The sequence below is a fragment of the Dendrobium catenatum genome, unplaced genomic scaffold (assembly GCF_001605985.2).
Source record: "Dendrobium catenatum unplaced genomic scaffold, ASM160598v2 fragScaff_scaffold_1557, whole genome shotgun sequence".
NCBI lineage: Eukaryota > Viridiplantae > Streptophyta > Magnoliopsida > Asparagales > Orchidaceae > Dendrobium > Dendrobium catenatum.
Window position 1 is genome coordinate 1,725,492 of NW_021320019.1, and position 12,015 is coordinate 1,737,506.

The 12,015-nt window shown below is 33.9% G+C and overlaps 2 protein-coding genes across 5 annotated transcripts; one reads left to right on the top strand and one right to left on the bottom strand.

Moving 5' to 3' along the window:
• Positions 1–1,105: 1,105 nt before the first annotated feature.
• Positions 1,106–6,839, top strand: LOC110093823 (derlin-1.1). 4 transcript variants are annotated; one of them, XM_020818821.2, is made up of 8 exons: positions 1,107–1,236; positions 1,324–1,333; positions 1,367–1,492; positions 1,573–1,646; positions 4,125–4,218; positions 5,107–5,268; positions 5,786–5,946; positions 6,486–6,839. In XM_020818821.2, the coding sequence occupies exons 1-8, from the start codon at positions 1,220–1,222 to the stop codon at positions 6,595–6,597; spliced, it is 756 nt and encodes a 251-aa protein (XP_020674480.2). In that variant the 5' UTR covers positions 1,107–1,219; the 3' UTR covers positions 6,598–6,839. The 4 variants fall into 4 exon arrangements, with proteins under 4 accessions (XP_028556422.1, XP_020674480.2, XP_020674482.2 ...); XM_020818823.2 differs by having other exon boundaries at positions 1,107–1,232; XM_028700589.1 differs by having other exon boundaries at positions 1,106–1,236; positions 1,324–1,492.
• Positions 6,840–9,806: 2,967 nt separating this feature from the next.
• Positions 9,807–11,468, bottom strand: LOC110093830 (homeobox-leucine zipper protein HAT4). The gene is made up of 4 exons (XM_020818836.2): positions 11,193–11,468; positions 10,816–11,114; positions 10,647–10,726; positions 9,807–10,330 (listed from the first exon to the last, which is right to left on the bottom strand). Exons 1-4 carry the CDS (start codon positions 11,323–11,325, stop codon positions 9,967–9,969), a joined length of 876 nt encoding a protein of 291 aa, XP_020674495.1. The 5' UTR covers positions 11,326–11,468; the 3' UTR covers positions 9,807–9,966.
• Positions 11,469–12,015: the final 547 nt, after the last annotated feature.

Below are 12,015 nucleotides of genomic sequence, written 5' to 3' on the forward strand. Positions count from 1 at the left end.
CGAACTCGCACCTTAGTACCATCGAATTCAAGGCTTGTCTCGAGATAAGTTCACCAAAGAAGAAGTCTCTTTGGTGTCAAAGGACCCGGCGACTCCGCCGCACCGGGGAAGGTGGAAGTGATTTTGTAAGGGCTTCTCCGCCTAGCCGTGGGGGCTAAAGGAGAGACACTAGTTTAGTGCAATACTTGGGGGGTGCCTCCAAGGAGTGGACGTAGGTCAAGGTTTGACCGAACCACTATAAATCTGGTGTGTTCTTTCTTTTTACTGTTTCCGTGTTTTAATTTCCGCACTTTGATTGTGATGATTTGGATTGTGTTTTGATTTTAAAGTTTTCCAATTCACCTCTCTCTTTAATTAGCGTGGGACTAAGTTCAAGAGGGCCTAACATTCCTAACGAACTTTCAGTTATTCACATTGCTACTTCAACATTTTTAACCTAAAATAAAAATAAAATCTGAATTTTCTCTTGCACACGCGTTACATCTTTTTTTTAATAAAATTAATACTAAAATATTTACGATAAAATAAAATAATCATAAATTTGTGTCTAATACAACTAATAAAATAAATATTAATATTTCTGATAGATCTAAATATTACTTTAGTATGAACTACTAAATAAAAATACAAAAAAAAAAAAGCATCAAAAAAATAATTGAGAATATTTTGAAAATCATTAATTATGTCCCCACAAATAAAAATTTCTAGCTCCATCTCGCTCTTGACGGCTATTTCTTCTTAATCTCTCCTATTGAGTTCTTCTTCGATATCCTCAATGAAGATACCTTCTTTATATTCAATCATATTTCACTGTAAGTCATCTCATAATTTTCCCATCTTCATAATCACCATTTCCTTCTTTTAAATCTCCGCAGCTCACCTAACAGTATATGAATGAAATCACATAAATACAGCTTTGAAACTGTCAAACAATATAAACATTAATAAAATTTGTGATGATCGACTTGTAATACTAAATTATTACACCTTGCTCCCCACCGGGATAGACCTTGACCGAACGACCTCAAATACGGGCTCAAAGTCAGTCTTCTCGGTCACATCGCTGCTTGCAAGACGACATTTCAACGCTTTGCTCATTTGCGCTTCTTCCACATCTCAGCCTCTTCGCCCTTAAAAAGAACAAAAAGAAGGCAGAGATTCTGATAGATCGCCTACTGCTATTCATCGCTATTACCACCACCCTTCTCTTCATTCCTCGATGTCCACTCCAGGCGAGTATGTCCTCTGCAATCTCTCTCTCCTCTTTGTTAACCAGTTTCTATTATCTTATTTTCTGTTTAATATCTTCGATAAATCTTACAGATATTATAGACCACTGCAGCTGCTTATTATGTCCCCACCCTTCTCACTTCCACCAGTGACGAAGGCCTATGGAGTTCTGTGTCTTATGACCACTGCAGCTGCTTATTTAAACTTATTTGACGTTCGTTTTATTCTGTTATCATATGAGCTCCTTCTGAAAAAGTTTCAGGTAACATTTGCAGTATCTATAGGGTTTGTAAGTTTCTTGTTAAAGTATGCACCTGATGTGTTTGTTTTCTGCTAATACAGATTTGGAGGCTTATTACAAATTTCTTCTTCCTCGGTCCATTTTCAGTATATTTTGGTTTGCGATTTGTGATGCTGTAAGAAAGTATTTTATTTCTGTAATATCAGCATGCCATCTCTCTCGATCTCCCATTAAATTTTAAGTTATGATCATTTTTTAGTTGATATAATTAATTATTAATTATTGTTTATGCTTTTTAAATGTAAAACTAAATTATCTTTTAGACATTATTTGTAAGTTTTATACATATTTTAAAAAATATAACAAACATTTATGTGATTATAAATTTTCAATACTAAAACTAACGATTACAAGAGAGCTCTCTTCATTTTCTTTCTTGTTAGGGTTCCCTCTCATGAGAAATGAGGGTCTATTTATAGTTTTCTAAGCGTGGCATGACCAATAAATAAGAGAAAGATCAAGGGTAAATTGGGAGTGGTTTGAATGGACGACCAATGTTGAATCTCTTGATCATGGACCATCTATTAGGCATTTGAATGTATTCATGATACCAGAATTTGGCGATCTTGGGCTCGTTAGATTCATCTCGTCGAGCTGTTTGATTCGACTATAAGCATGTCAAGTTTGGAAATCGTTTGATAATCCAAATTATGGTTTGAACCTACCAAATGCGCTTCAGGTCTTTGATTTGGGCCTATTTGAGCTCGGATTGGGTTCAATTTGGTGTCGTTGGGTTCATATTTTCTAGACATTTAGTTCAGATGTAAGTTTGCTAAAATCAGAGTTCAGATTATCCCGAATTTAATTTTTGAAATTTCCTGCATGATTTTGCCTCGAGATTCGTGCCCGATCAAGACAATTTTTTGATGATATATCAAGTCGATTGTAAAGTTCCTTGTGATTCTATTACAAATTTTTTAAAAAAATATTGATAAAGTAGTAGTAAAATGAAAATGTGATTGCTATTTGAAATACTAAGCAATAAAAGTCTGTCCCAAGCAAAACCTTCAGTCAAACTTTTATAAAAAACTTTTGTCACGCTTCTTTTTTTTTTTATCATTAATCATAATTTTCATTAAAACAAAAATGGGGTAATCATAATTTTCATTAAAACAAAAATGAGCTACAAAAGAGTATAAACTGAAACAAAAATCAACTGTGCCTCTTCAACACAAAAAACAAAGGTGGGAAGAGCAGCCTCAAAAAGAAAACAAAACAAGGAAAAACTGAAAGGGAAAAGAGCAAAGAAAAAGCCACTGAAGTGAAAATGAGAGCTCCCCCATGATATTATAGAGGGCATCAACAAAGCAAATAAAGGACCACTCCAGACAACATCGACCCCATTTTATTGTGGCACCAATATTACAATACGAACACGAAGACCTCATCATTCATCAATTGAGGGGACCAAAACCCCGCCCAAGAACTCCACAGTTGTTATATCCCTCTTCCTTGGGGCAGTGGTGACAGGCCCAAATCGTTGCAGTTCTTCCTGTAGTGGAGAATGAGACATACTAGGTCTTTACTTGTAGAGATGCAGGCTTTGGTTGGAGACATCCCTCTACTAGGAATTTAGAGCAGTGAAAACAATTGGCTTTGGTAAGGGCTCAACTGATGATGGAATGGGGCACTTCTTTTTATGTCCTCTAGAAGGTGAGGCGGGATGTTGGCCTTTCTGCTTGGGCTTCCGCCTTCTAGTGACGACATATCAAGTCCCCAAATGGTCCACATCAAGGGAGGAGGATGGTTGGGAAGGTGGAGGATTAGACTGCTGAGTAGTCATAGTAATGGCAAGATTCTGCAAATCCATAATTGAAGGTTGAGGAGTGCTTTCAATATGGATATCACATTGCAGCTTCGCCTTGCTAGGGCAAGACTCCACATTATGGCCAATAATTTCACAATGGAAACATAAATGAGAAAGACCATCATATTCAACTCTTTCAAAGAATTTGCCATTTAGGCCCTTAATCCAAAATCCCAGCCAAATTTTGTGTGTCAAATCAATGCGGACACAGACTCTAGCATAAGAACTTTGACCCCAAGAGGACAACTGCTCATCCATCCAAAGATGTTCACCAATCATAGCAGCCATATGAGCAATATTGGAAGGATCTCAATACATTAGAGGAAGTCGTGGAAATCGGACCCAAATTGGCGAGGCGAACCCCTTCATATATTCAAGAGAGAAGGTACATGACCATCTTACAATGCCAATAATACTTCCGGCCACAATCCAAGGTCCGCCCCTTAAGGATTGTCATGCTTCCTCAAATAATGTTTAGAACAAACAAATAAGAATTTATTGAAATTTAGATTTAGTCATATTTTGTTGCTTGTAAATAAAAGTATATTTAAAAATTAATGATTTTAATTTTTTGTTTTTTTTGTTGTAAAAATAAAACTATCAATTTTTAGAGAATTTTGTATGATTTCTTAAATTAGAAAATAATAATAGTGCTGAACTATATCCAATTAAATTATGAATTTAATAATTTTTATTTCCTTTTGAAAATAAGTTTTCTAACTTAAATGAAGTCAATGAGCCTTAATTGAAATCTCATTGCAAGGTTTAATCCTATTAATTTTACAGAGCAAGGTATGGAGTTCTCCCGGAGAAAGGGGCCTTTAATCAAAGAACTGCTGATTTTCTATGGATGATGATCTTTGGAGCACTCTCTCTTTTGGTAAAGCCCTTTACTTTTCTTGTGCTGAGAATGACTAAAAGTTGGATTGAAGATCAAATGAAGATCAGATTTATTTTTTATTTTAATTGAATTTGAATTGAAATCAACAGGTTTATTAAAAATTTATTTTTAAAAAATAATAAAAAATTAATTTGTTTTTTAGACATATTTGACTCAAGCCATGATCAATATAGATTCTTTTGCACCATTGATTCATTACATTGCTTGACGTTAGAAAGCACTATTATATATTAAGAAAATGATTTAATATTCACTTATTTTATGTTGATATAGTTATATTTAAAAGAATTTTGATAAAGTTCATGGAGCTCAAAGTTAATTTTAATTGCTAATTAGATCCAATAAAGGGTGTGCTTTATGTTTTATGATAGTCTTTTTTTTCTGCTTTACTTTTCATACAACAATTATAATTTCAGTTGGCTATTATTTGTTTGCGGATTTTTCACCGTTTTTCAGAAATTTTTGTGATTAAAAATTGCTTTTTACAACTAGAGTATTTAAGTTACTTTCTCCATAACAAACTTTACAACTAACTTTATTAGATATTATAAATGTCTCAAATAGACTGTGAAAGATAATTCTAATAATATTGACTTTTTTTAAAAGTACATTTTAATTTCTAGCAATCAAATGAACTCTATGTATAAAATTAAGCTTAATTTAATAAAAAAAACTAATCAAATCAATTTTTAATTCACAAATTTACCCCCATAATTAAAGCTAACAACTTAATATTTCTGAATAAACAAATTTTTTTACCTAACATATATGAGATTAAAAATTATACTATCTCCTTTTCTTTTAATATTATCTTCTCATATATATGCATCTTCTCTAATACATCACAATGAAGCCTTTTACTGGCAGGTGTTTGATTTAATTCCAACAGTTTATTTTTGGAGGACAGACTCAGTCCCACAGTATCAATATCCCACATTAGGACCATCTCTGGTCTTCCTGAACCTCTACGTCTGGTCCAGCGAGGTGCCAGATTCAAGAATCAGCATATCTGGTGTAGTCACAATAAAGGTAATCACTATTTTCATCTTATCATTTTCAAAGAAAACAGTCTTAGGCTTCGTTTGGAATGGCTTTCTCAGTGTTTCTTAAAGCAACTTTCTAGTACAAAAATTTAAATTGTTGTATTAGAAAACAGCTTTAAGAAGCATCAAGAAAGTCGTCCCAAACGAAGCCTTATTCATAGTCAATTTAAGACTTCGTTTGGGACGAGTTTATTGCTGCTTCTTAAAGCAGCTTTCTAGTAAAAAGATTTTACTTTTTGTACTAAAAAAACGGCTTTAAAAAGCATAAGAAAGCCGTCCCAAACGAAACCTAAAGCTAAGGTATTTTATTGTTTATTTGAATAGCAATCTTTACAAATCCTTTGTTGGATTGAAGGAAATTGAAAGAAATGAAACGCAATCCAAATAATTTGTGGGAAGATTTGTGTGCAATCTGTAGCCATTAAGATGAAGAGCAGTTTTCTTTATAAGCTACAGGTTACTGAATTTGAGAGATTTAACAAATTTTTGTTTTTGTTTGAAAGGGTATGTACCTGCCATGGGCAATGCTGGCAGTGGACTTGATATTTGGTGTTCCTCTAAAACCTGATATCATGGGTATTTTGGCTGGGCATCTTTACTATTTTCTTGCAGTGCTTTACCCTCTTTCTGGAAGAAAGAACATACTGAAAACTCCTCTATTTGTGTATCCTTTTAAGCCTTTTTTACTGAAAATTGGATAATTTGCTTTTATTTTTTAAAAACACATTTATTTAGTTTATTTTATGCTTATTTTTATTTTGTATTTCTAAAAGATAAATTAAGTTGTTTTTAAAACTAATGATCTTCACCACCCAACAACACATCCAGCCATTGCCAACCACCACCTTTAGTACCACCTCCAACCACCATTATCAGGGCAAATTATTTTGTGCGAACATCGAATCTCATCCGGAGCCCAATGAGAATGTGCCATGTCACCCCCTATTCGGTACGTACCGCAGCTCGGTATTGTTTGATACTGAATGACGTGGCTACACCTGATTCGACTCTGGACAACAAGTATGTCCATACATGCAGAATAATCTCTCCACTATGAGTCACTACCAATCAACCCCTCCAGCCGTCGCTATTGCCCACTGCATGCTACCTTGTTTAAAATTAAATAAAAATTCATTTTTGTCAGCATTTTTAATTTTTTTTTTTTTTTTCATATGAAAACCTTGACCTCGCATACGCTGGTAGCCACAAGTTTGTTGCTCACTGGGGGGAAGGAGCCCAAATGAACAGCCCGGTGCAGCCCAACCCACACGCAGGGGTTGCATTTCGTGGAAGAAGCTACAGGCTTAATCAATAGAGAATAATTATTGTTATTGTTATTTCTTATTCAGCTGAGTATTACTGCCCAAGTTTTTTTCTATTTAGCCGCCCATTACCTATCTCATATGTAACTTAAAAATCGTAAGAGTCAAAACTTGTAAGATGGGCTATGTCCCCTACATGACTCTGACATTCGATAGTTGGATTTGGGCCCCAAGGCTATAATTCTCCGTGGCCCATTTTGCTTGATGGTTAAATCATGTATTATTATTAAAGTTAGCAATGTGTAGATTGTTAATGAAGGCTTCGTAAGGGATAGCTTTTTCGTTGTTTTTTAAAATAGTATTTTGATAAAAAAAAATTTATACTAAAAAACAGTCCTAAAAAGCAGTACGAAAACTATTTCAAATCGAGCTGAAATAGTATAGAGTGATGTCAATCATATTTGTGTATGAGAATAGTTGCTTGATTGCTTTAAGTAGTTAAGAATTTCATTCTCCTTCAAAAGATTATAGATTTGGAGTCGTCCTATGTGTGGTAAATTAGTTTTCGAATTTTTCATTCCTTATTATTAAAGTCAGCAATGTTTAGATTGTTATTCTAGTAGTATATCGAGATGTAAAGCAATTTTGTGTATGATATTGGCAGCTTGATTACCTCAGTATTCATGTTTTCAAAATCTGTGGTTATGAATTTTTCAAAATTAATTTTAGCTGTAGTTAGATGTAGTGGTGGACTGGTGGGCAATAGTTTAAGAGTTTGTTGGCACGACTTCAATGTTTTATAAAGTTGATTGTAAAGTTGCTATGACAAAAATAATTTAGCTAATTTACTTGTAAAAAACAGCTTTTCATCGCTTAAATTTAAAAAAAGTACTTAGTTGTGGACATTTCAACGAAAAAAACATAAAAGCCTATTTTTTTTGGATTAAATTGGGATAAATTACAAAATCTCACTTATTCCTATGGCCTCACTAAGGTGAGAGATTATTACGAGCGGAGTCCGTACAGGAGAACCGTCCAGATTTTGTGAATGTGCGCACAAAAACATAGTAAAAACACAGTTACTAATTAAGAAGTGAGATTAAAAAAAATCTAGAAAGATAAAGAAAAGATGGGGTTGGGAGATAGAATATAAAAGTCAAACCTTTAGCTTGAGATACTTTCACTAATGAGAAGAAAAAGAGAAAAAATTCCAATTATTTAATGAGAGAAGAACTAAGTAAAAAATGAGAATAATCGACATATCTAACATAAAAGAAGGAAAAAGGAGAAGACATTCGCACACTAGTATATTACATTATTTGACTTCATAGTGTAAGTGTATTGTGTTGTCCGATGGAAGATTTTACTATGAAAATGAACAATACTACATCATTAAAGGGAATTAAGTCCATATCTTCGTGACGTGAAAAAGTCAAAGAGAGTAAGATGAAGAAGAGTATATGAAAAGAAGAAACTTCTTTCTTTACACGAGTTCAAACTTAACAATTGCATGATTCCCTTAAAAAAATTTTAGGTAATATATATTTAAAATTAATTGAAAGAGTTATTGTAAGGGTGTTTTCGTCTTGTAATGATGAGTTATTTTATATGATGGATCAGTGTCATATCATGATTGGTGCTAGAAAATTTTTTTTGCTCTAACTATTTTGGAAGTGGGCAATGCCATGATAGAAAGTACTATTATGAATAATTAAATATTAAATTTATTCAATGTAATCAAGATAAAATTTTAATTATTTCATATTGCAAAAACTAAATTTAAATTTCAAGAAGAGTGAAAATCTAGATTTATGGTTTAATCAAATATATCATACTTCTTCAATATTTTGATATGATTTTACTATGAAAAATTCAGGTCGTCAATCATAATTAAAACTTGTTTTATAATCAATTGGAAAACTTTAGAAAACCTAAATAGTTTAAGCAATTAATCATATTATTAAGCCAAGTTAATTAAAAGATTATATGACGTTCTAAAGATAAATATTTGTAAATCATAACTGAGTATATATATTCCTATTAAAATTTTCAAAAATTATGAATTCAACTTTCTCTAGCCTTTATTGTTTCTTTTGATATCATGAAGTGTTGTAGACCAAAAACTTGCCACATAATCAATTAAATAAATAACAAGATAAATCAAAACTATTTCAATTCACAATTGAAAAAAAGTTTGATTTTTACCACCGCATCGTTTTGGTGAGAAATTATTTTGTGCGGATGTCGGACGGCGACACAAAACGCCGTCCGGAGACCAATTAGAATGCTTCATGTCAGCGCTACCGAGCCACGATACCGAGCGGAGTGGTTATGTGGCGCATTTTGACTGGTCTTCGGATGACATTCCACATCAACATAGAATAATAATCCGCTTTGGTCAAGCACCAAAGTGTTATCTACTAAATATTTTCTTTCATTTTTTTTGTGAGGCATAACGTCACGACACTTAGGATTAACTAATGGGCACATTTTACCAATATTCTCTCTTATTTTGACTGATTTCCATAACTTTCATAATTTACTACCTAAATTCTCTTTTAGCAATTTGATTTTCATGAAACTTTGAGTTTAACCCTATGGTCTTTATCCTATATATATAATGATGAACTAAAATAAGACTCTAATCAAGAGTTTTTTTAGTGTCAGATCAAAGATGCAAAATTTGCTCCTATAAAAATTCACAACCTTCATAATTAAAATAAATTTTATTAAAGAAAAATCTCAAAGATGCAATATTCAATTTGCCTTAAAAAAAACTTTCACACCATATAAGAATGTCGACAATCCTTTTGTACGCTAAACTTCTTTCTCCTCTTTCAAAGACTGAAAATGTTTCAATAAATGGCATGATTTATGTAGCTCAATTTGATCTGTTGGTTATCTTGCCAATTAGTAAGTTTAGATTCGAGTTTTACATATGTAATGTGTTTATTAGTTTGTCTTAGGTTTCGTTTGGGGCGACTTTCTTATTGCTTCTTAAAACAATTTCTTAGTAATTTTTTGTACTAGGAAGTTGTTTTAAGAAGCAGAAAGAAAGTTGTTGTAAACTAAACCTTAATTGATCTAAACATACAAAAAAATTAAATTTGAAATTTATACATACTAAAGTTAGGTTCAAAAGTAAAAAAAAATTCAATTTTATCCATTTTTATTAAATAAAATGTTAATTTAAATTAATTTTCCAAACTAAAGGATCTACTTTGAAGAGCAATCTCGCAACTAAACTAAGTAGCAGCATGGATACCATACAGCATATGGCTATTGTGTAATTACTAATTAGCTTAACCATTATGTCCAAATATCGATCTCAATAAATAAATTAAAAAAATACAAATAACAACTCCGCCTAAAAGCTTTGGATAGATTTTAAAAGGAAATAGAAAAAAAAAAATTAAAATCGCTCAGGAGCGCTGCGGCTTGGCCGTGGCGTTGAGGAAAGATGACCGGAGCACGATCGGTGCCCAGCCTGGAATCGCGGCGACTGGAGGGCGTACAGGCCGGGGGAAGAGCTGGTGCATATCAGAGCGCGGCAACTTCGCTGGCGGCGGTGGTGGAGGGGCGGTGGAGTTAGAGACAGCGATGCGCTCGCAGGAAGGGCACATTGTGAGGGTGGTTGGAGGAGTCATGTGCATGAAGAATGGAGGGGAGAGTTTCAGAGATCTTAGCTCTTGCACCTCCTTTTGCAGCCGGCGGTTTTCCTCCGTCAGATTCTCGCAGCAAAGCTTGAGGAACTCACAGTCCACCTCTGTCTGCTTCAGCTTCGTCCTGAAATCGATCAAACCCCACAAAATGAAGCTTTTTCTTTCCAAATCTTTTAGTAATTTATCAGTTAGAAATCAGAAAATTATAATATATTTTTAAAAAATGCCCAATGCTTAGCAGCTTAGGGTTGTTTTGTGCCATAAGAAAAAAAATGAGGGCTTTATTTTTTCTTTTAAATTAACTTTTTAGTCGATTTTAAAATATAGTATTATAGAAGCATATATTTTATTTATATTCTTGCACGTTTTTACATATTAAATAAAAATAGAAAAAAAAAAGCGTCTTGGGTCAGAAATTTGGGAAGAACAATAATGGTTACCTTGCTCTACGATTCTGGAACCAGACCTCCACTTGCCGTGGTCGCAGATTGAGCTTGTTCGCCAACGCCAGCTTTTGCTTCTGCAGCAATTCAACAACTTTGGGTTAACTCCGGAACAAATCAAACTAAAATGAATTGAAACTTCCAAATCTACGGAAAGAAAACTAACAGGATTGAGCGTGTTGTTCTCCTTGAAGCTTTCTTCAAGAATGGCAGCTTGGTCCTTCGAGAGCCGCAGCTTCTTCCGCGATCCGTCTCCATCCTCCTCATCGCTCACACCACGCGAGCACGCCCGATCCCCATCAATCTCTTCACCGCCACCCGCATAGTATCGGCGCTTTCCTCCGTAGTTCTCTGTGGAAACGGTGCTGTTCGGCGATGACGCACCCGCATCTTCCTCGATCTCGATCTCAGCCATCGGAGCGCGGTTGACATCAATCCCCTGCGAAGCCAGAACCGTCCTCTGTTCTGCAACATTAAATCCCCATCAGATAAGCAAATTTTAGTTTCAGATCGAGGGAAGCAGAGCCAGATCACATGGTATACCTGATTGGGTTAGACAAAGGGCAGTCGGTGGTGGAGAGGAAGACGGCATTAGATTCAACTGGAGTGAGCATCCGGCCTCCGATGAGCTCAGGCCAAGACTAAGCCCGAGATCTTGATCCTTATCTATCAGCATCCGATCTCTCACCCTCTGCCGGCTAAGGTTCAAAGCAAAAGGGGAAAAAAAAACTACAGATGGTTAAAGAAAGCAAGAAGAAGAAGAAGAAGAAGGTAAGTCAGAAAGGGTTAGATTTGAGGAGGAAGATGAGAGACGGCTTGGTTTATAATAGGAAGCTTTGCTGGGTTGAATAGGCGGTATTTGTTCCCTGCAACAGCTCAAACGGAATAGTAAATTTAATCATGGTTAACCTTCCAGTTGAAGCTGTAGCTTTCGTAGTTTGACCGTTGACTTTATTCTCCAACCAATTATTTTTTCTAAAAAAACCTGTAAGAATATCCTCATAATAAATATTAATAAAAAAATTTAAATTAATATTACATATAATATTAAAAGATTATTATATTAATTTTAACATATATTTAATATATAAAGTCTATTCTAATATACATATTTTTTATTTTTGTATTAAAAGCAAAAAAAGAAGAGAATTATTTATTGATAAAAGAAGCTGATAAGCTTATGTTGAAAGGTGATTAGGTGAAGTGTAATGCTGCCATTAGTGGCTTACAGATGTGCTGACTTATGATTCTCCTATCTTAAAATTAGAGTGAAGGAGCATCTTCAAAAATAAAAAATTAAATAATTTTATATGAAAACATTTAATAAATAATTTCTCTTATGTCATTTAAAACATCTACTTACAGG